Here is a 22,227-nt window from a genome sequence, read left to right as displayed (position 1 = left end):
AAGTCATCGAGAAAAATATTTCTAAATCATAATCTTCATGACATGCCCTAGCAGCCACACACACCTCTTAAGCAAACCATCCTTTGAACTGCAGACAAAGTCCCCTTGCTTTTGTCATGGTAGAAGGAAAAGGGGAATAGATCATAGGGGTGCTGTTATCTACTCACACTTGTTTGAGACACATAGGGTCATATTAACAAGACAGCGATATAAAATTATCGCTGCTTTTTAGCAGTGATAATTTTATCGCCTTATCAGCAAAGACAGGCTATCGAGTGTTTTGCTGATTTTGCTCTCATTACCAGCACGCCTAACTTCGCATTGCTAATGAGATGCAAAGTAAGGGTGTCTGTGGAAACAACATGTGTAAACCACGCGAAGGCAGCTTTGCGATATGTACAACGTCGGGAAGCGATTATTTTAATCGCGCTAAGTATGCCTTAACACAGGAATTTAACGTCTGTTAAATTCCTGACAAAGGCATACCTAACATGGGGGTGGATTCATGTGATACGACCACAGGGTCGTATTATCAAGCATATCGCTGTTTTACATGGAACATCGCTGAAAAACCAGCGATGTTCCATGGAAAAGGGCGATATCGCTGGAATATTCATCGCCATGGCGCTAAACGCCTGGTGAAATATTCCAGCGATAGAAAATAATGCGGTATACAAGGTCAGCGATAAATATCGCTGCCTGTTGGAAATATGCCCCTAAGAGAGATGGAGCTGCTGGGGCCCAGAGGCCTGCCCAGCTCATGGAACTAAGGAGAAATAGCTTTTTTTTTTTTATATAACATTTAGGATCTATTAAACTTTGACACCCATTGCTGGGTCATTCAATAAGTCCCTCTGAATATACTCTGCACCAATGATCCACTGTGAATGCTGCTGGGTGCCGGGGCCAGCCACTGTGAGGGCTCGGGGATCTAAGGGAAGTGAGGGATTGGAATCCAGGACTGCTGGTATCAAGGCAACAGTCCTTGAAGTTGACACTGCGTCCACACTCTAGTGGCCTCTGGGACAGTTGGAACCAGATATCTGCCCTAAAAAAATAAACACACACGTGTGTTATCTAAGTTTCACGTGTATGTTTATCTATGTTACGGAACTCCAAGGAGGTCCCAATAAAATCTCAAAAAACATACATTCAAATAAAATAAGATTACAAATTAGTATTTTATGCACAGAGTACCATGGAACTGCCATGTCAATAGATCCCAAAATTCATAAGAAATACCCAAAATTCTAAAAAGTTTCCTATTAGGCAGTTTCCCAAAAAGCAGCAAGATATTGTACCAAAAAGTACATAAAGTGACTTTCTTGGCGTAAATGCAAGATGTGCGAAAAATACGAAAAAAGACTTTGTGTGCAACAAATACACAACAATGTCAACATTTATAATACATAAAAAGGCGAGATTCACATTTAAGAGTCAATAACAGACTCAATAACATACAGACTAACACATTATTAATGCAGCTTTAAAAACACTTTAAAAAGTTACATATTCTGTTACAAAAGATTTAATTTGATGGTACGTAAAGCGACTGCAATACTGCTGGGGCTAAGAGGATAGACAACTACAAACATATAGGACTCAGACGAATCTGTCAACAGGATAAAAGAGAGGTGATAAAAGAGAGGGGAAACACATAAGACATGGTTAAACTCTTGAAGTCTGTTTTGGCGCATATTGCAAACTGCTGAAGAGCCGTACCTTTTTGCCAACAGGAGATTTAGTGGGAGCATACCCTGTCTCAAAAGTATCCGAAAGCGTCTCACTCCATGCAGCAGGTTCCAAAATCCTAGGCCTGTGCTGTATTTATTTAACTAGAATCAATAGCTGGATGGTAGCCCCTTTTTCTGTGTACACGCCTCCCTGTCCAGGCGAAAGCCCAAAGACCATGTGGCCTGTTTTGAACGTACTTTTGATTGCTGCAATGTCAGATTGAAGATAAAAGCGCAATCTAATTGCAGCAAATCTGCTGCAGGCACAAAACTTCAATAAATAAATTAGTTTTCTTTCAGGCAGTCTATTTTTTTTTCTTATACAAAAACCTTAATGAACCTTGATCACTCTTTGCCAGGCACACGACCTAGGGCACCACCCCTGCGAGACCCTGTACAAAAGCACTTCTCATCCCAAATTCTAACCTTAAAGCCGCCGAGATGGATGGATTAACCGAGGCCAAGATTCTAAGGACTCTGCCTTCCACTACATTTAAAAAACACACATTTCTAGAGAGTTTATGAACAGCTTCAGAACAATATAGCAAGCATAATTAGCTAATGATGTAGGGACATTACAAGATTAATGTAATTTCTCTATGGCTCGCTTTGTTCTATTGATCGTTTAAGATTCACTTAAGATGTTACTTATGGTGCTATCTTTTCTTTCTCATACTATATTTTCTTTTTATTTTTTTTCTCTCTCACTTCTTCTTATATTGTTTTATCACACATTACTGATTGCATGCCTCGTGAGCTCTGGTTGGAATATGCTATTCCATCGTCACAGACTCTCATGGAGTCTTTTTGCTCTTTTTGGGAGGTCAGGGGAGGGGTAGGGGGGAGAGGATCGTGGGGGGGGTTGGGTGGGAATCAGGGTGTGCAGGGTGTGAGGGGCGAGGGGGAGGGGGGGAAAAATGCAAAATGAGCAAGTTCGTAAATACTAAAGGAATTGTGTTAGAGAAGCACCACGTAAAGAATAAATTAAATAAATGGGAAAGCTGAACATTGGTAGTTGGAATGTGGCAGGACTTAATGACAGAGGAAAGAGAGCACAATTATTTCAAATAATGTTTCATAACTCCTGGGATATTATTTGCTTACAAGAAACTCATATTCCAATAGGAGAGATTAATCAACTAAAAATACCAGGCTATAATTTATTAGCTACAACAAAACAAACTACGAAAACTAGAGGAGTTTCAATTCTAGCAAGAACAAGATTCGGTGCCCCAATACGGAAAAAAGTCGATAATCATGGAAGATGGGTCATTGTTCAGTTAGCTATAGGTATTACTATTTGCTCCATCTATGGCCCAAATCTTGATGACCCTACAATATATATTGAACTTGAATTAGAATTAGCGCTGTGGCCAAGAAACTTGATCCTTTGTGGAGACTTTAATTTAACATTCAACCAACATCAATTACATCAGAGCCAATATAAATATTCTGGGCGGAAGCCAAGGGTATATAGAGCAGTGTCGAGCTTAATTCAAAGTCACAATCTTCTAGACATATGGTCTTTTAAAAACAGTAGAGACCCAGGGTACACCTACTTTTCGTACCCTCATAAAAAATATGTACGTATTGACTATATTTTTGCAACTGCCGACATTGCTCAGAATGCCCTTGTCTTTAAAGCTCCTAAGACAATATCCGACCACAATGCTATTAATGCTATGTTAGATATACCGAGATTCAGCAGGGAATATACACAATGGACATTCGACCGTAAACTATTGTTTAATCAGGAGTATCTAGCTTATATAACACAATGGACCAAAGAGTTCTTTGATATAAATCAATACAGCGCGTCACGCAATAGTGTTTGGGACAGTTTTAAGGCGGCATTAAGGGGAGAGACTGCTGCTTTTGTCGCTAGTCGAAAAAAACAACGACAAAAGATTCATACACAACTGCTTAACAGATTAACACAACTAGAACTTACACATGCCAACCAACTACATCACGGTGAGCAGGCTGATGATACCTTAAGAAGGATTTTAATACTTAAGGCAGAGATAAATAATGAATTAACTGAAAAAGCAGCAGAAACTTTCCAAGCCAACCGAAATAAGATATATGAAACAGGGGAAAAAGTAGGGAGACACCTTGCTTTAAAAACTCAACAAACTCAATCCCGTAACATCATTCAAAGTATTGATTATGGAGGTCATAAATACACTACCCAGAAAGAGATAGCCAATTGCTTTCAGGAATATTACCAAAAATTCTACCAAAACGAAGATAAACACTCGATTGATGAAACTAAAGAGTTTCTAACTAATTGGCTCAGAGAAACTAACATGGTACAAACTATCGATAACGACACAAAGAAAGAATTAAACAAAGAAATCACCCGAACAGAAGTAGAGTTGGCAATAGCGGAATTAGCTGCAGGTAAAGCTGCAGGACCTGACAAGATACCCATAGATTTATATAAAATACTGGGTAAAGTAATAATCCCATTTCTTCACGATTTGTTTTTAGGTGTCCAATGGCATGGAAAACCCCCGGAATCTTGGAAACAAACAAATATAGCTGTTTTTCAGAAGAAAGATAAGTCCCCCGAATTAACAACTTCATATAGGCCGATCTCACTGATCAATTCTGATTCTAAAACATACGCCAAAATATTTGCCAATCGCCTCGGCAAAATTATTGAAAAACTAGTTTCTCCCTGGCAACACGGGTTTATACCGGGCAAAAGTACCACCGACCATACACGTAGAGTCATAGCCTTATTTGACATAATGAAAGTAGAGAAAGGACAGATGTCGTTAGTTCTGTTAGATGCCGAAAAGGCTTTCGACCGAGTTTCCTGGCGATTTCTCTGGGAAATATTAGCTTTCAACAACATCGGTCCGGGTTTCATTAAATCAATAAAAGCCCTTTATGTAGATCCAAAGGCCAGAATCTTGACCGGGGGTTGCGAATCTGAAAATATTAATATTCTGAGAGGCACGCGACAAGGGTGTCCGTGCTCTCCACTTTTATTCGCACTCTACATTAATCCCTTAATTATCAAGTTATTAACTTCACCAGCGATAACACCTATAAAAACCGGCATTTACAACACCAAAGTTCTCGCATATGCCGATGATGTTGCGGTTTTAACAACTAACCCTACGGAGGCCTTAGTTGAAATAGAAGCAATTACTAAAATATTCGGCCTCTACTCGGGGTATTCACTAAACCAAGACAAAACAATGGTTGTAGCTACTGATAATACATTTTACATAAGCCAATTTAGAGTTAAAAGTGCAAAATATTTAGGAGTAAACATCTCGTCCAATACCGATGATATTAACACACTAAACTATGATCCTCTAGTCACAAAAATAAAAGCTGATTTACTTAGAGTCAATAATCTCCATCTTTCTATAATTGGTAGGAGCAATTACATCAAAATGACAATCTTCCCAAAGATACTTTACCTCTTTCGTGCAATCCCTATTCTAACTGACAATGCTACTATTAAAAATATAAACAAATTAATATCATCCTTTATCTGGAGCTACGGGAAGATAAGAAGAGCATTACCTAAGTTAATAACACCAACTTCGAGAGGCGGCCTAGCGATACCAAATTTAACCTACTATATGTGGGCAGCCATATTACAACAAATGACATTCCTAACTACAACTAGACGATATGATCGAAATAGATCACTATATGATATACCGTCTATTTATGAAATAACACTAGGAAGCATAGCTAGAGGATTATTATTAAGACAAATTGAGCCCTCCTATTTTAAAAAGATCAAATTTAAAATCATTACTGACGCTTTTAAAACTTGGACTTATAGTACTAAAACGCTTCTAATTCCTAAATACTCGAAATATACACCCCTATGGCATAGCTCAGTAATACCTCAATATCTCAATGACAATATAACCAAACGCTGGGAGAACCTAGGTTTAGTAACCATTGAGGACTTTCTAAATCAAGATGGAAGAATTACATTTGATGAATTGACTGTTAAATACCAAATTCACCCTACCGAATATCTGAAATGTATTCAAATATATACATCACTTAAACAACACATCATAAATATAGAAGTAAAAACGATACCATTCATAGACGTGATACAAAAAACATCAACTAGAATCAGTGATATATATGAGATCTTTTTGAATAATCACCCTGACGACCTAGAAAAATTAGAGACTCGCTGGGCAAATAAATTAAATAACCCTAATGTCGATATAGACATGATACTACAACTATCTTCCAACTAAGCATGAGCGAATTTTGCGGATCTCGCGTTCGCGAATTTTGCGGATTTGCGGATTCGCAATCCGCAAAATCCGCGAATTCCCGCGAATTTGCGGATTTTTTTTTTTTTGTGTTCGCCCGTGTTTCTGCCAGTTCGCGAGGGTTTTGTACACTTTCGCAAATTGCGAACTTACCTGTCGGGTCGCAAGTTTCGCGAACTTGTTGTTTCTACGTGTCCAGCCTGTTTGGGACACTCTTCTTCATCACTGCCACTCTCTGTCACCACTGCCACTCTCTGACTACTCATGCCACCCTCTGGCCCACCCATGCCACCCTCTGTTTCATCACCACACCCTCTGGTTGTCCAGTGTACATTATTTTCGGCAAAGCAAAGCACACCTTCCCTGCCTCAAGTGACCTGAATTAATTTGGGGCTGATTCATGTGTCACAGAATATTTTTTTAGCTGGCACCTGCTTCCTTAGTGCGCCCTGATTAGTGATCTTTTGCACTTGCTAAGTGCTTTCATTGTTGCAAAATTAGTTACAACACCTGCCCTGCCCCAACTGACAATAATGAATTAGGGGCTGATTAATGGATTTTAACTTCCAGCCTGGCTCCTGCTTGTCTCCCTTAGCTGTAATTCAGGACCTTTGTGGCATATGTGTAACTATTCTGAGGTTCAGAGCAGGGTCACATAATAGTTTCAACTGGCAACTGAACTCTGGAGGGGCCCCTCAGGAAGCACTCCAGGAAATGGCTACTAATGATGAGCCTGAACTTTTGAACCTGGTAAGTAGTTACTTTCAGTTTTGCTAAGATCGTATTTCTGCAATTTTGCACTTATTCGCGGGGCGCGAACTCACGCGAACAGTGCGAGCAGTGCGAGCAAAATCCGCTGCTCGCGGATTTGCGGATTTTGCGGGAAATTCGCAAATCTCGCGGATTGCGGATTTCCCGAAAATCCGCAAAATCCGCGAGCGGAACGGATTTTCCACCCACGCCTACTTCCAACGTCATACTTGCTAGCAACCTAAAAGCTCAGATTTATAAAACAATATGCAACCTTTATTACACACCATCTAAGCTATTTACTTGGGGTAAGGTTGATCACGATAAATGTCCTAGATGTGCACTCAGCCCTGCAAACTTGATACACATGTTCAGTGACTGCCCCAAATTAGATCCAATTAAGGAAAGTATCATAAAGTTCTGGACTGAGATATTTGGCCACGAAATTAGAACCTCATCAACTCTGTTCCTGCTTGGCTATGATAGCTCTTTAGAATTTAATAATCCAGAAACCTATACAACGTATATATGCACTGCCATATATAGAATCATCTTAGCAACTTGTTGGAAGGATTCTGAGGCCCCAGTATTTCAGGGATGGCTTAATAGATTATTAGCTATATATAAACAAGAAGCGGCCATCTATAAAGCTAGAGGGAAAAAATCTAGAATATATGGAGAACTGGTTTGGTCCCCAGTGGCTAGATGGTATGAGCGACATAAGGCCTAAATTAAAATATATTTAGGCAAACCTGCCATAGGAAATATTGTTTCTGCGAATTGAAATGTGATTTTATAACTTTCTTTTTTTTTTTTTTCTTCCTTTCTTCTTCTTTTTCTTTTTCTCTTTTTATCAATAGTAAAGATACTAATTGTTAATACGATTGCTACAATTCAAGTGTATGCTTTGTTTATTCTATATTATGAAATGCCTAGAGTTTATACTTTCCAGTATTTATAATCCAATATGTGATTAACTTTGTATCTTTCGAACATGCTCAATAAAAACAAAAAAAACAAAAAAAACAAAAAAAAAACACACATTTTAAGACAGATATCATTGTCTTTTACCACTTTACATAGTTTTGTTTGAGGAAGGTTCATGAATAACAAGCCTGTTGTTAGGAGGTTGCACCTGCCTCTAAAATCCGATATTACATTATGAGGTGTGTGGTTTCATTCTCTTTCATTGATGCTGGTCAGCGACCTCAGTGAATTTGGTCACATGCTGGCAAGTCTAAAGTGGGTTCTATGATTATACTTTTAAATAGAAACAAAAAACACCTCCTTTCTTTGTTGCATCAATTCATGGAGATGGCAAAAACAGATAACAAGTTTTTCAATAAGCTCACAGTTCACTTAGACTTCCAGGCCAATTGCTGTGCAGGCTGACAGCATCAAAAGTGTAAAGACTATGTCAAATGCATGTATCATAGCTGGCACATCGTCATTCAAATCCCCTGTTCCCCCAATAAGCAACAACCTTCACTACCATTCAGAATGAAGCATGGTTTCATTTGTTCTAAATGTGGGCTGAGCTAAAACTATTACCCAAAAATAAACACTCCTATGAGTACTGTTGATGGAGCACGGAGCCCTGAAATGTAATGTTAGTCAAGTCATAAAATATTTTTCCCCACTGGTCAGTGTTGGACCTGGCCCAATTTGTAGGGTTATCCCCAAACGTGTTGCCTTCTTCCTCCTATTTGTCATGACCTGTTTGTGTTGGCTATTGGACTCCAGGCACTTTACCACCGCTAACTAATGCTAAAGTGCATATGCTCTCTGTGTAAATTGTGTTTATGATTGGTTATCCATGATTTTCTGGTAAGGTCCCAGTTAAGTGCATTGCAGAGCCTGTAAATCAAATGCTATATTTTATAGTGTGTTAAGCGTCAGAATCATCCTGGATGGGTATCTCAGTGCTGGAAGTCAGAGTAGCAGGTCAGCAGAATCCGTTGCCAAAACATATGGGGCCTTATTTATGAAGGCCTTGCGTCAGTTTTGCGCCGCCGGTGATTCACTTTTTGTGACGCACAAGCGGTGTAAAAAATGCGCCTCGTTGCGCCATATTTAAAAAGTGACGCATCTAGGTAGATGCGTCACTTTTTAAACCCCTGCGCCACATTATACCTGCGTCAGGTATAATGTATGCAGAGGGGGCGTTCCCCCGCAAAAAGCCTTGTAATAGTGACGCAGTGAAATCTATGAGATTTCACTGCGTCACTTTTAGGACGCTGTTGCGTCAAAATCTTGCGCCTGCCTCACAGCAGGCATAAGACTGACACAAGCCCTTTCACATGGAGCTTTCCCCATGTGAAAGGACGCATTGTTGGAGTTGCGTCACTTTTGTGACACACTCCAGCAATGTGTCACTTTTGCGCTTACAGATACGTCAGAAATACTGACGTATCTGTAACTCCTTGCAACATGATGCGTCATACATTAAATATGACGCATCAGGAATGTCGTAAGGAGTGCGCAGTGAAAAGTGAAGCATCGCTGTTTTCACGCAGCGATGCGTTACTTTTCATAAATGAGGCCCCCGGTTTTAAGATGTTTCCTAAAAGGAAAAAGGCCGCACACTTACGTAGGTGCTGGAGTAACTGGTTCCAAAACTAGGATGGCCAAATAGGAGTAGGCTCTTGTGAGATTTTCTGAAACAGGTAATAGTAAGAAGGGATTTCTCCACAGAGCAAAAGGACCTGCTCAGCCAATAAAGGATATGTTTTTCAGGTAAATAACTAGGTCCTTTGCCATGTAAAGCTTTGTGAACTATATAGCAGATCTTAACCTTGAATCTCTGCAATATGGGAAGCCATTGAAGTAGTTGCGGAAGGGGGAGAGAAGCCTTTCAGGCTGGCGCTTTCTGGACTAGATGAGCAGTTGTGTTCTGAAGCACCTGAAGTTTATTCAATAACGATTCATTAGCTGCAGCCAAAAGTCTGTTACAATAGTCCAGACAACTAATAACCAGTTCATGAAATGGAGTTTTTCACACCATTGGTGGAAATACTCCATGCAGGAGACTCATCATATGAAAGCAGGTGCCAGTCGTTGCCACTACCTGATCTTTCATTGAGAGAGACTGATCGAGGCGAACACCAAGGTGCCCATTAGGATGGCGGGCGGATTGGCGGTGCCTGCCGCTTTGTATATGCAAATGCTGACAAGCATTTCTAGCATTGTGGTGGGCGGTGCTGAGCGCTCCACCCGCCACAATGCTAGAAATGCAGGATGTGCCCGCCACAGTGGCGGGCACATCCTAATGCCACCCCCGGGACCCCCGCCCTTATGGCGGGCGGTCCCATTCCCCGCTAGGATGATGGGCGGACAAAGTCCCCCCGTCATCCTAATAGGCCCCCAAATGTTAATCACAGTCTTAGGAGTAGGAGGAGCACCCAAATCTAAGGGCCACGACTCTGAAGACCAGAGTGATTGGGCACTGCCAAAAAGCGTAATCTCCGTCTTACCCGCATTCAGCTGAAGATAATTTTCCGTCATCCGTGACGAGTTTGCTTTCATACCTTCCAAGAACGGGAATTTGGTGAATTCACCTCTGTTGTTCAAAGATAGAATAAATTGGGTATCTTCTGCATATGAGATAGGAGCAAAACAAAATTCTCTGATGATCTTAGCTGGGGGGGCCACATATACATTAAACAATGTAGAGCTAAGATACAAGCCTTGTGGATCTCCCTTGGTAAGCTCAGTGATACGAGGGCGTCAGGGACCAAAATTAATGGTCTGCATACATTGGGTTAAAAAGCTAACAAACCATTGTATTGCTCCTAATGTGAAGCCCTATCTTCTCTAGGCTCTGAAGCTGTGTGCATTGTGACACTGTGTCAAAAGATGCTGCTAAATTCAACAACACCAGAAACACTGTCTGATTGTTATCCAGGGAATATGTGATGTAATCAGTTACTGCTATCATGGCTAATTCATTACTGTACATAGGTCTAAAGCCAGACTGAGAAGAGCCCAGGCAACCAATACACTCTATATAGTCTGTGAATATTTAGTTATTGTAGCTTTCTAATAGTTTACTCATCAGAGGAGAAGGGAAATGGGTCGATAGTTTGACAGATCAGATGCATGGAGATTCACCTTTTCATGAATAGGAATTACCTGAGCATATTTCCACTCTAATGGAAGTTGCCCTTCACTCAGTGATACATTTACTATTGGGCAGATGGATGGGGCAAGCTGAGTGGATAGCAACAAAAAAATCCTGGCTGGCACAACAACAAGAGGTGACCCAGATTTGGCTAATTTCAACATTCCTTCCACGGCGCCTACATGACGGGGAGTGATACTTTCTAAAGGATGGGTTAACAATAGCATCACATAATTCTTGAGAGTGAAGGGTGGTGTCAGTTCTAGTGATAGGATTGGTAAAAGATTTATGAATATTACAGAGTTCTTTGGAGGAGTTCCCTGCCGGACTAAGTAGAAGAGCGATGTGGGCATTCCAATCTTTTTAAATAATCTTATGATATAGCGCTAAAGTACTAACGAGTCTTCCTTCTCATTCAGGCTGTGAGAGATTCTCCACCGTTTCTCTAGTTGTTTATAAGTTGAGTTTCCCTGACACAATTCTGTCGAGTACCAGGGCTCATGCTGTCTCTGCATACCTTTGTGTTGTTTTAAAGGAACGAGGACGACAATAGTGGATTTTTAGAGTGTCATGCAAGTCATTTAATCCTAAATTAATATCTACTGACACCCCTATCATAGGAGTCCTAAACTCTTTCTTAAAGGATTTCATAGTAATTCTGTTCCACTGCCTCCTAAGACTATAAATGGACTTATTCAGGGGAATGTCCATATGAGTGCCAGTGATCTCAAAATCGATCAGGGATTGGTCAGACCACACTATCGGGCAGGAGGCCTCTGTGTGTTAGTGTGGGGAGTTGGTTATCATGAGATCCGGTGTGTGGGTCACTAGAGAGTCCAGTTCAGAAAGGATTTGATCAGCTTTCGTATTAGTACAGTTTTCACTATGTATATTAAAATCACCAAGTAAAACAAAATGTTTGGAAGAAATAGAATTTATAGCTATCAGTTCCATCAGTTTATGAGTGAAATCACAAAGATGTCCTTGGGGCTGATGCACAAGGGTGCCTTTTCAGCAGTCTTGTGAAGAAAATTCAATTTAAAAAATACAAATCACTATCTTATCCTCCAAACAACTATCAATTAAAGAAACTTTCAGAGACTCTTTATAAATTATTGCAATGCCACCGCCAATTCTAAGCTCCCTTTATATCCTCATAATGCAATAATTATCAGGGAGACCCAAAGTGATGGAGGGTGAGGAAGCAGGTTTCAGTTATGTCTCAGTGAGAAATCCTAGATCTGGGGCCTCTGAATTAAGCATGTCCCATATTTCAGCAGCATGCTCGGGTAGAGACCCCACATTAATCAGAAAACACTTCCAAGCACCTGCAGGGGTTGGGGGGCGGAATTGGAGAAGGGGGCTCATCTAAGACTAACTTCAAGTCCACCCTAAGGGGAGAGGCTTGAAAATCCTTCCCCCTCTAATCCAGAGGATTGGGCCATAAGGCCTAAGGAAGGCACCATCCTTGTCGCTTGTTTTAACAGGGTCCACAGTCCCCCCAAGGAACCTAGGTCCTAGGTGTTCCTCTCTTGAACAGGAGCGTCCTGAAGGTATAGAAATACCTGAGACCAAAAATGCAGGGGTCCTGGCTCCTGGCAATGGCTGGGCACGTACGGGCGCAGACAGGCTTGCCTTTGGAACGCTCGCCCCATGCATCCGCCGCTGCGAGTCCGCCACGCCAAGTGGTTTAAGTAGGGCTGAGCAGACAGCTGGACAGCTAACATCTGCAACCCAACTTCACAACCAGGAGTGGGTGTTTACTCATTCTCGCTCACTCTCTCCACTCAAACAGAGATCCCTGCAGTGGAACGGAGAGCGGGTGAGAAGCAAAGACCAGAAAGTATGCAATAACAATGTATTTAAAAGTGGCAGAGACCAACAGTTCAAGTACCCGAGCACAGATTAGCAGGTGAGATGTAGGGGTATCATACAACTTCCTAAAAGTGCAAGTGCAACTAGTAAAAATTCATAAAAACAAGCAAAACGTAGTAAAATAGCAAAATAAAACCACTACTGGCTAGTAGTCATGCAGCACTGATTGTGCCACCCACATGAGTAGGCCTGCAAACATGTATCGGGGTCAACCTCTGCAGTGTCTGTGAGAGCATTATTAACTGAAATAGTTACAAGGCACCCCTGAGGTAGGCCCAAGGCAGCCCCATGAGCAGGGTGCAGTGCATTTAAAGGTGGGCCATGCACTGGTGTGTTTTACATGTCCTGTCAGTGAAAAACAGCCAATTTCGTGTTTCAATATTGCAAGGACTATCTCTCCCATAGGTCAATTGGAGCTGCCTTGTAACATCTTACATGTGTAACTTTCAATTGAGAAGAGATAGAGATTTTAGAGTTTTGGCTCCCTCAGCTCAGATTTTAAAAGTACATCTTTTAGCGAAGTTGGTTTTTAAATTGTGTGTTTAAAAATGCCTCTTTCAGAAAGTGGGAATTTTCTTCTTTACCTGTGCCTCTGCGTGCCTGTGGAATCCATGTCTGGTTTAGACTGGGAGTTGGGCTGTTTGTACATTCACTCTAGACAGTCACACAAAGTGAGCTGAGGTGTGCCCTGCATATCCTGATTGCCCATCAACAGGCTAATATGTCTTCCTGAGCTAGAGTCATGGGATGATTTGTCACCTGAATAGGGCCCTGAATGTCCTTTCACATTGCTGTCTCCACCCCTTTTCAGCGTGTCTGGAGCCAGGACAGGGCAAGGCAGGATCTGTGCGCTACAAAGACTATTCTTTTGAGTACGCCTACTTCAAAAGCTAAAAGGGGTAGAAGTATTTGACGTATAACTCCACATTATAGAACACTTCTGGATCAAGTAGAGATTCTGCTGTGAAGAAGAGCTGGAGAAGTTGTAGCAGGGGAACTGCCACTCTGCTTGTTGCTGTGATGTGCTGGCCTGCTGCTTGCTGCTTCTGTCTTGGGCAGGGAAGGGCTGGACTGTAATTTCTATTGCGCTTCTCAAGATTCTCTAAGGGCTGGTGTTTCCTTGCCTACTGTTGGGAGTCTCAGGGCCTTCAAAGACTTCACCTGCAGCCCCTGAACTCCTCTGCTGGGAGTTCTGACCTGCTAAGTGATGCCACTTCCAGTTCTGGGCCCTTAGAGGTTACTTTGCTGCAGAAAGAGAAGAAAATCCAAGCTGCAACCCTCCGGCCCTGTTTTTCCCGCTGCAAGCTTTCCATGTGGTTGAAATACCACAGTAAGGAATTGACGCAACACTTCTCCTAAATGCAGCAGAAGTGATGCCTTCATTCCCCTGGGACTCATGAATCGACGAATTGCTGTGTTTTCCAATACTTCTCTCTTTTGCGGCTGGTTTTCATTTTGGATTTTGACGCATCAAAAGTACTCTATGGGCAGAATTGTTTAAACCTTTAAAAAATGTTGTCTTGAGATCTGTATGTTGGACTTTTGTCATTTTGGTCTTGTTTGGTTTAGATAAAGAGTGTTTATTTTTCTAAACTGGTGCTGTGTACATTTGTAGTATTTATATTGCGTTAGTGTATGAGTTATGTACAAATGCTTTACACATTGCCTCCGAGATAAGCCTGTCTGCTCGTGCCAAGCTACCAAGGGGGTGAGCAGGAGTTATCTTAGATGTGTAACTCTCTTACCCTGACTAGAGAACAAAACATCCACAATATATTTCTAATTTGTGAAGCCAATGCATCCCCACAAGGAGGACCAGAAATCACTCAATATAGTTAAAGAGTATCATTTTGGTCTGCCAATCAATCTCGTCTATATGCAGACCAAAAAGAAATTCAGTGAATCCAGGAATTCAAATGGTAGGATAAGAATCAATAAAATGACATATGAAATTGCAAGAATCACAATTGTATAAACACAGATTGAAGCACACAGGTTTTCCATAACGAAACTTAGAAAAGGGAAGTTTCTCGCCTCTAAACGTATATCATATACAGGGTCATCTATTAAGGGTCTTTAAATTAGAGCACAGAGGAAGAAAGTGTCAGCATGATCAGACTTCAGTAAAGTCCAAAAATAAATGGAAATACGTGTTCTGCATACAGCTTCACACTTACAAGAATAGGGATAGCAGAGAGTTCTGTACCTTTCTAAATCTAAAGGGAATCTGCTCTGCCTTCAGCTGTGTGAACACCAATATAAATTAACTAAGGGGTTCAGAAGCATTATTATCTGCCTCACACCACTAGGAATCAATAGAATACGACTTGAGTGCATTTGCAGCATGGCGTCAGGTTCATACCACATTGGTTCTAAACCTTAAACAACTTGCCATCCTGCTACATATTGAATAGAAGGCTTCTTTAAACCATTATTTCACCAGGGTCACTGCAGAGTTTCTCTCAGGCCTCTCTATATGCCATCTATTACAGACAATAAACCTTTTTGTAGCTAACTGAAATCATGAAAATGAACCTGCAAAGAAAAGAGAAAACATGCTGGTGAAGCAAAAAGCATTTCAGCTGAGACCTTCAGTTAGGCTAACTTTAGGTAATCATTTAATGTGCACTTCGAATACATGGTTATACATGCACACAAGTAACTTTGAAAAAAGTGAAAAACATGAGTACATGTTTATAGAAACAAATATCTCTTGAAGTGTAAATGAAAAACATGAGTAAAGAAATATGTCTTCATTTTTAAACTAAACATAAGTGCACACATATATCTAAATCTCTAGTCCTTACAGTGAATAAATTTTAGTAATGCGTTTAAATGTCTTAAACACTTTAGTACATTTAAGGCACACAGCGAATATAATTTCAGGGGCAAGTATATAGTTGCATTTCTGTGACTTGTAAGGGTGCAGCCAAATTACGCTGCTCTACTGTTGCTTGTAATCCTTCCAGTGACTGGATTGCAGGGGTATAGCTTGGTCAGTAAAATTAGGGGTTGTGAGCTTCCAATGTCCCAACAATCATGCTGGCCTGTCATGGTAAAGTACATTATTTGAGAAGCACAGACTGAGGAGGCTTATGGGGCAGAGGGAAGGGGTAGCAGTGTGGATTGTTAGGGGTGCTTAAAAGACAATACGTAGTAAAATACCAGTTTGAGAACTTCAAAACAGAGAGGCGAGTGTGCGGTAATATTTTTGTCTGTATGTGCAAATAAAAATCTTGGGTGAAATCCAACCGCCACCTCACCATCCCTAACTTAAAGCACATGTACCCAACTATTTTCTAGAGAATACATTTATTAGGGGGTGTAATACCCCAAACACCCTCCCCTGAAGCTACGCCCCAGCTGGATTAACAGTTTTGGAAAGGAAAAACTTGACCACCTCCTCAACCCCAGAAACAGGTTCTGTCCAGTGGAGTCCGAAAACTAGACCCTCCCTCCAACATCATCTGGATTGATAAAATAAATACAGCAATGAATTAAGGTGAAATGCCTCTTTCTCCACTTTGCGACCCTGGTGCCACTGCACCTACTGAACTGTTGATAGCTACATACCTGGTTTAGCCTAATTTGATACACAGTGTGAGCTTCCTTACACTGCTGTGAAGGACACCAGTTTCCAATTTTGCCATCAACTTGGCCAACTTGACCTTGTATTAAGCTACTGGTGGTCCAGCTAAATGGGAAGGTGGGCTCAGCGATAGTTGCCCTGCTTGTGGTTCCGCCAAAGAAACAACTGGCCATTTTTTATTTTCTTGTACAGCCTACTCTGACCCAAGACGCACATGGTTAAGACCGATGTGCAAGAATTTGGGGACTACCAGTAGTGCATTTGCCTTGCGTATTATATGCACCAGCACTGCAACATGGATATCAATAGCCACTGCCAAGTATCTTGGATGGGCATGGTCGATTAGACAGAGACTGCTAGTCACTTGACTATTCTCTGTCTGGATAATTTATCTGCGTGTTATATCTATGTTTTTAACACAAAACTGTTTTAATTTAGGTGTTTTTTAACTTTTGTATTATTTTTAAATAATTGCTAATTTTGCACTGTATGAAACTTTCAAAATTGGAACTGTACATCGAGTCATAAACTATAAATAGTATGCTTTAGTTCTTAATATAATTGATTGTAAATTTAATTGTACTTTTAAATTTTAGAATGTTCCTGCTTTTATGAGTGAAATCTCGAATAAAGCATACTTTGACTTGACTTGACTTGACTTGCTACTGGTGGTCTTGCAGAGTGTTTTGACAGTGTGCATTTTTTTCTTTTCCAGGATTCTTTGGAATGGCCTCTGCGCAAGGTGAGATGCCTAATAATACATATTTTTGAAGATCTTTTTCTCCATAGTTTCATTGCTTGATTGTTGATACATAACCACCAAGCCCTGTATCAGGATTTGTGTGCAGATCAAGGCTTCAACCCAGCACTAGTTGATAAATTGATAACAATGATTGTGGGTTATTGGAAGTATTTGTTTGATAATGTTTTCATTATCTTTGGGTTAAGGGTTTAACAAGTGTCCTAGTAGACACATGACTATAGGTATGTTGAGTCCTTTTACAAGGTTTTGCAACTTCAGAGTGACTTGCAACGCCTTTGGTGGCTATATATTGTATTGCTTATAATGCATAGTTCCATCAACACCCCTCCATCCTCTTTTAAACCGTGATCTATTATACATTCTGATAAACACTTTATTTTTGGTTGTAGCAATATAAAATAGAAGTGGAAAAAAAGCCCACCAATATGGAGAATATAATTTGCCCTATACATATATTTGCAATATTGTTCTGTAATTTGCTTTGTGGATTCAAATGTGTAATAATATGCAAATATGTTAGTTTTGCAATGTCAAGTTATAAATCCAACCGTTGCACTCACATATTTCCAGTAAATGAAATAAAATTCGATTTTGTTGTTGGAAATCAATGTGACATGAAGGACTACGTTCGCATTTTATTTAAAGGGTTGCTTATAGTCTGTCTATTCCAGGAACTGCTTGTTACATAATCTTTAAATCTTTGGCTGAAGTTAATGCGGGTTCAAACTAAACTGCAATAAAAGATTGCAAGATTGTAGATGAGTAGTGATGCCAATACCAGATTGCAGTACAAAGATAAGAGTCAGCTTTTAAAACAGGGATTGCAGACTTCCAGGTACTATGACAAGCATTACTGAAGCACTGAGAGAGTGTTCCTTTAATGGTGTGCACTAAGTAGCATATGCAGCAAATGCATGGTTCATCTAAAGGAAATAATCTGGACGGCAACGCTTTCACTTTGGCTCACTTTCCTATGCTGTGATTTTTTCTCAGATCTGGCAACAAAGAGGTTGGGTTTCTGGAAGTACTTATGTCATCAATCATTCAAAAACTACAATAAGAATTACAGAGAGTAGGTGGGAATTTAGGTTGCCCCTCCTCCTTTAGTCATTGGCTTCCATGCCTTTTTATGGTTTGACATTGCTTGCAAACCTGTAGAATACGTCTGTGGTAATTTCAAGAATGATTGTTCCCAGTGGCGGCTGGTGACATTTGAAAGTGGTGAGGCGTAAAAGTAATGGTGGAGCACACCGCGCAAGCGAGCGCAGCGAGCGAGCCTGAACCACCTAAGGAGGGTTCGGGGGGGTTCTCCCCCCGAGAAAATTTTGAAAAATGAGTAGGCAAATGGTGCATTTTCAAGACTTTCGGAAGCCACTGTGCCAAACAGAAACAGGCCACTGCCTCCCCTCAAACTATCATCAGTTCCAAGAGCTCATGAATAAACAATTCTAAATTGCAATAAACCACAATTAATTTTTATCAATGTTGCATAAATAACTACCTCGAAGGGAGATGCCACATAACATAAGGTAATCCTATCTGAAATCAGCATCAGAGCTGCATAACTGCGAATAGATGCGATGGACCTATCCTATCTGCTTTTAGTGAACACGGAAACACATCGCGGTAGCTTTCCTGCAATGCAAAGATTATACTAAAGAACATATAACCCATCTTCCGATTTTTTTTTTTTTCAAAGAAAGATTATAGGATGTTGTGACTAGCCATTAGAGATAAAATGTTAGACTACAGAACTACCCTACCTGATACCACGTAGTGCCATGCCATGGATTATTACCTAACCTCACAACAGAAGAGAATAAAATTAACAAATGTTCCGTGATTCAAGGGTGCAGATGATTTTCTTTTGCAGCTTGTGGTGAAAAAATATGGTGCAGCCTTTCAGAGAACACGCATACAATGAGTTCTGCAACAACCAAATACACATTTCGGTGATATAATCACTATTGAGCCAGTTGCAAAAGGCTCACGTGATGACGAGTCAACCCAAGCAAATACTGCAATGTTGGCATTCAGCTGAGTTATAGAATATGACTTTAAAGTGCAGAGAAATTACAGTTTGAAAAGCACGACTTGCAGCGATAAAGCGCAGCATTGTAAGTGACAACATTACTTTCGCCGGATAGAGAGACACAAAAAAGCAGGGAAACCAAATGCCATTAAAGCGAGCAAGGCAGCTTGGAATGGAATTACAAAATGATTAATTGGTCGACATGATAAAAGGTACAGGAAGTGGCAGTTAGGGAACAGCTTAAATTACCCTAATCGCTTCCCCTCCAACCGTCAGTGAGAGGGGAGACTGAGTGGAGAGTAAGAGGGGAGAAAGGTCTGACACAGACGAGAGCAGAGAGTGAGGGGGTGAGAGGTCTGACACGGAAATTAGAGCAGAGTGAGGGGGAGAGAGATCTTACACAGACAAGAGCAGAGAGCAAGGGGGTGAGAGGTCTGGCGCTGAGACAAGAGCAGAGAGTGAGAGAGAGGTCTGACATACGAACACTGAGATGAGAATGGGAGGGGAGAGGTCTGACACAGACGACAGCAGAGAGTGAGTGGGGAGAGATTATTTCAGACAGATGAGAGCGAAGAGTGAGAGGGGAGAGAATGGCGAGTGAGAGGGGGGAGTGAGTGGTTAGTAAGAGGAGAGAGAACTGAGACAAGAGCAGAGAGTAAGGGAGGGGGTGTGGATGACATGGAGGTGAGAGCTGAGAGTTTGAGGGAAGAGACTAAGAGAGGTCTGACACTGGGATGTGAGTGCATTAACGGTGACAGCAGATAGTGCTTTGACTCAGGTGACAGGTTGATGAGGACAGGACGTGGGTGGAGTCTCCGGTTATGGTCAGGGTCTGAGGTGAGACAGAATCCGATCCTCATCACTGTCAGGCTCCTTTGCTCTGCAGCAAATGACGCAGTGCTTGGCAGGAGCACGCCAGCCCCCGGCCGATGGCTCACATTCTAGGGGCCAGCCTTTCAGGGAGGATATTGGAAATGTGCAGTTATCGCATTACGCCGAGGGTCCAAGAAGGGGGTGGAAGGGAGAGGGATCATTCTGCAGAGTATGCTTCAATAGGCAAAGTCCCATTCACTGTGTCTCTGCGCTTCCACAAAGCCTGTATCCTTGCAGCTTGCGCCAAAGTCCTGAATCAGAACAGTTAACAACATTTTCATTCTCATATGTAGTGTCACTGAATCCAGCAAATTGTTCAAAAACCCACACGCATAAACATTCGAAGCCCCCTTCACCCCAAGCATGCTATTCAGGGGTGGAACCGGATACCAGCACACAGGTGCGTGAACAATGCACAACCAGCTAATAACACATATACCGCTGATAATTCAGCCTGAACCAACGAGGACTTCTGACACTAAAAAACTTAACATCATTATCAGCAACATGCAGCACATCAATAAAGAAAAACAGAAAATAATCCTACTGCTGTTATTACTGTACCAACGGCAGTAACTAAGGCAATAATACCAGCAGCAATACTACATTTACAACCATCACCACTAAATATTACTAATAATGTGAAGATCAGAAGAATAAACCATGCTCTCATTTTATGGTTTCTAATATAGTTAAATTCTACAACATGGGTACTCACAAACTTTCTCTCGGGGGCCAAATTAACAGTGTGGTTTCTGGCCAAGGGCCGCACCAGTGGGGTCAGGGTCAGAGGGGGAGGGGGCGGGGCTAAAGAAGGCAAAAAACTGTGACCATGAGGCTGAACACAGGTCCCTGCAGCGGACGCCTTTGTCCACTGACACACCAGACCCGACATACACACATCTCTATCTCTGTCTCTCTCTCTCTCTTTGTCTCTCTCTCTATCTTGCTCCCTCCCCCTGTCTCCCTCCCTCTGTCTCTCTCCCTCTTTTTGTCTCCCTCCCTCTGTCTCCCTCTCTATCTGTCTCCCCCCTCTCTGTCTCCCTTTCTTTCTGTCTCCCTCTGTCTGTCTCCCTCTGTCTGTCTCCCTCTGTTTCCCTCCCTCTGTCTCCCTTCCTCTGTCTCCCTATCCCCCTCTCCCACTCTCCATCTCCCTCTCTCTGTCTCCCTCTCTGTATCTCTCTCTGTATCTCTCCCTGTCTCCCTCCCACCCCCTCCCTCTGTCTCCCTCCCTCTCCTTCCCTCTCCCTGTCTCCCTTTCTCTGTCTCCCTCTCTCTCTGTCTACCTCTCTCTCTGTCTCCCTCTCTCTCGCTCTCTATTTGTCTCCCTCTCTATCTGTCTCCCTCTCTATCTGTCTTCCTCTCTATCTGTCTCCCTCTCTATCTGTCTCCCTCTCTATCTGTCTCCCTCTCTATCTGTCTCCCTTTGTCTCCCACCCCCATCTCCCTCCCTGTCTCTCTTCCTCTGTCTCCCTCTCTCCCTCTCCATGTTCCTCTCTCTGTCTCTCTCTCTCTGTATCTCTCTCTGTCTCCCTCTCTCTCTGTCTCCCTCTCTCTCTGTCTATCTCGCTCTGTCTCCCTCACTCTCTGTCTCCCTCGCTCTGTCTCCCTCTCTCTCTGTCTCCCTCTCTCTGTCTCTCTCTCTCTGTCTCTCTCTTTCTCTGTCTCCCTCTGTCTGTTTCACTTTTTCTCTGTCTCCCTCCCTCCCTGTTTCTCTCTTTGTCTCCCTTCCTGTCCTGTCCCCCTCTCCCTCCCTCCCTATCCCCCTCTCCCTCCCTATCTGTCTCCCCATCTCTGTTTCTCTCTCTGTATCTCTCTCTGTCTGTCTCCCTCTGTCTCCCTCCCTGCCTCTCTCCGTCTGTCTCCCTCCCTGTCTCTCTCCCTCTGTCTCCCTTCCTCTCCCTCCCTCTCCCCCTCTTCCTCCCTCTCTCTGTCTCCCTCTCTCTGTCTCTCGGTTTCTCTCTCTCTCTCTGTCTCCCTCTCTCTGTCTCTCGGTTTCTCTCTCTGTATCTCTCTCTCTCTGTCTCCCTTCCTCTCCCTCCCTCTATCACGCTCTGTCTCCCTCCCTCTCCCTCCCTCTTCCTCCCTCTCTGTCTCCCTCCCTCTCTGCCTTCCTCTCTCTGTCTCCCTCTCTCTGTCTCTCTCTCAGTCTCTCTCTTTCGGTCTCCCTTTCTTCCCTCCCTCCGTCACCCTCCCTCTGTCTCCCTCCCTATGTCTCTCTCTC

General features: G+C 42.1%; 1 protein-coding gene across 2 annotated transcripts in view; it reads left to right on the top strand.

Annotated features, from left to right (window-relative positions):
• Positions 1-22,227, top strand: part of LOC147703608 (serine protease 27-like) — a 454,299-nt gene that overhangs the window by 78,588 nt on the left and 353,484 nt on the right. For both annotated transcript variants that reach the window (XM_086931944.1, XM_086931945.1), the window contains exon 2: positions 17,051-17,077. In XM_086931944.1, the coding sequence (XP_086788070.1) occupies positions 17,051-17,077 (27 nt within the window). The remainder of the gene's footprint in view (positions 1-17,050; positions 17,078-22,227) is intronic.

This window comes from Lissotriton vulgaris, chromosome 7, assembly GCF_964263255.1.
Source record: "Lissotriton vulgaris chromosome 7, aLisVul1.2, whole genome shotgun sequence".
NCBI lineage: Eukaryota > Metazoa > Chordata > Amphibia > Caudata > Salamandridae > Lissotriton > Lissotriton vulgaris.
Note: the sequence above shows the minus strand (reverse complement) of the source record. Positions and strands in the feature narration are given on the sequence as shown.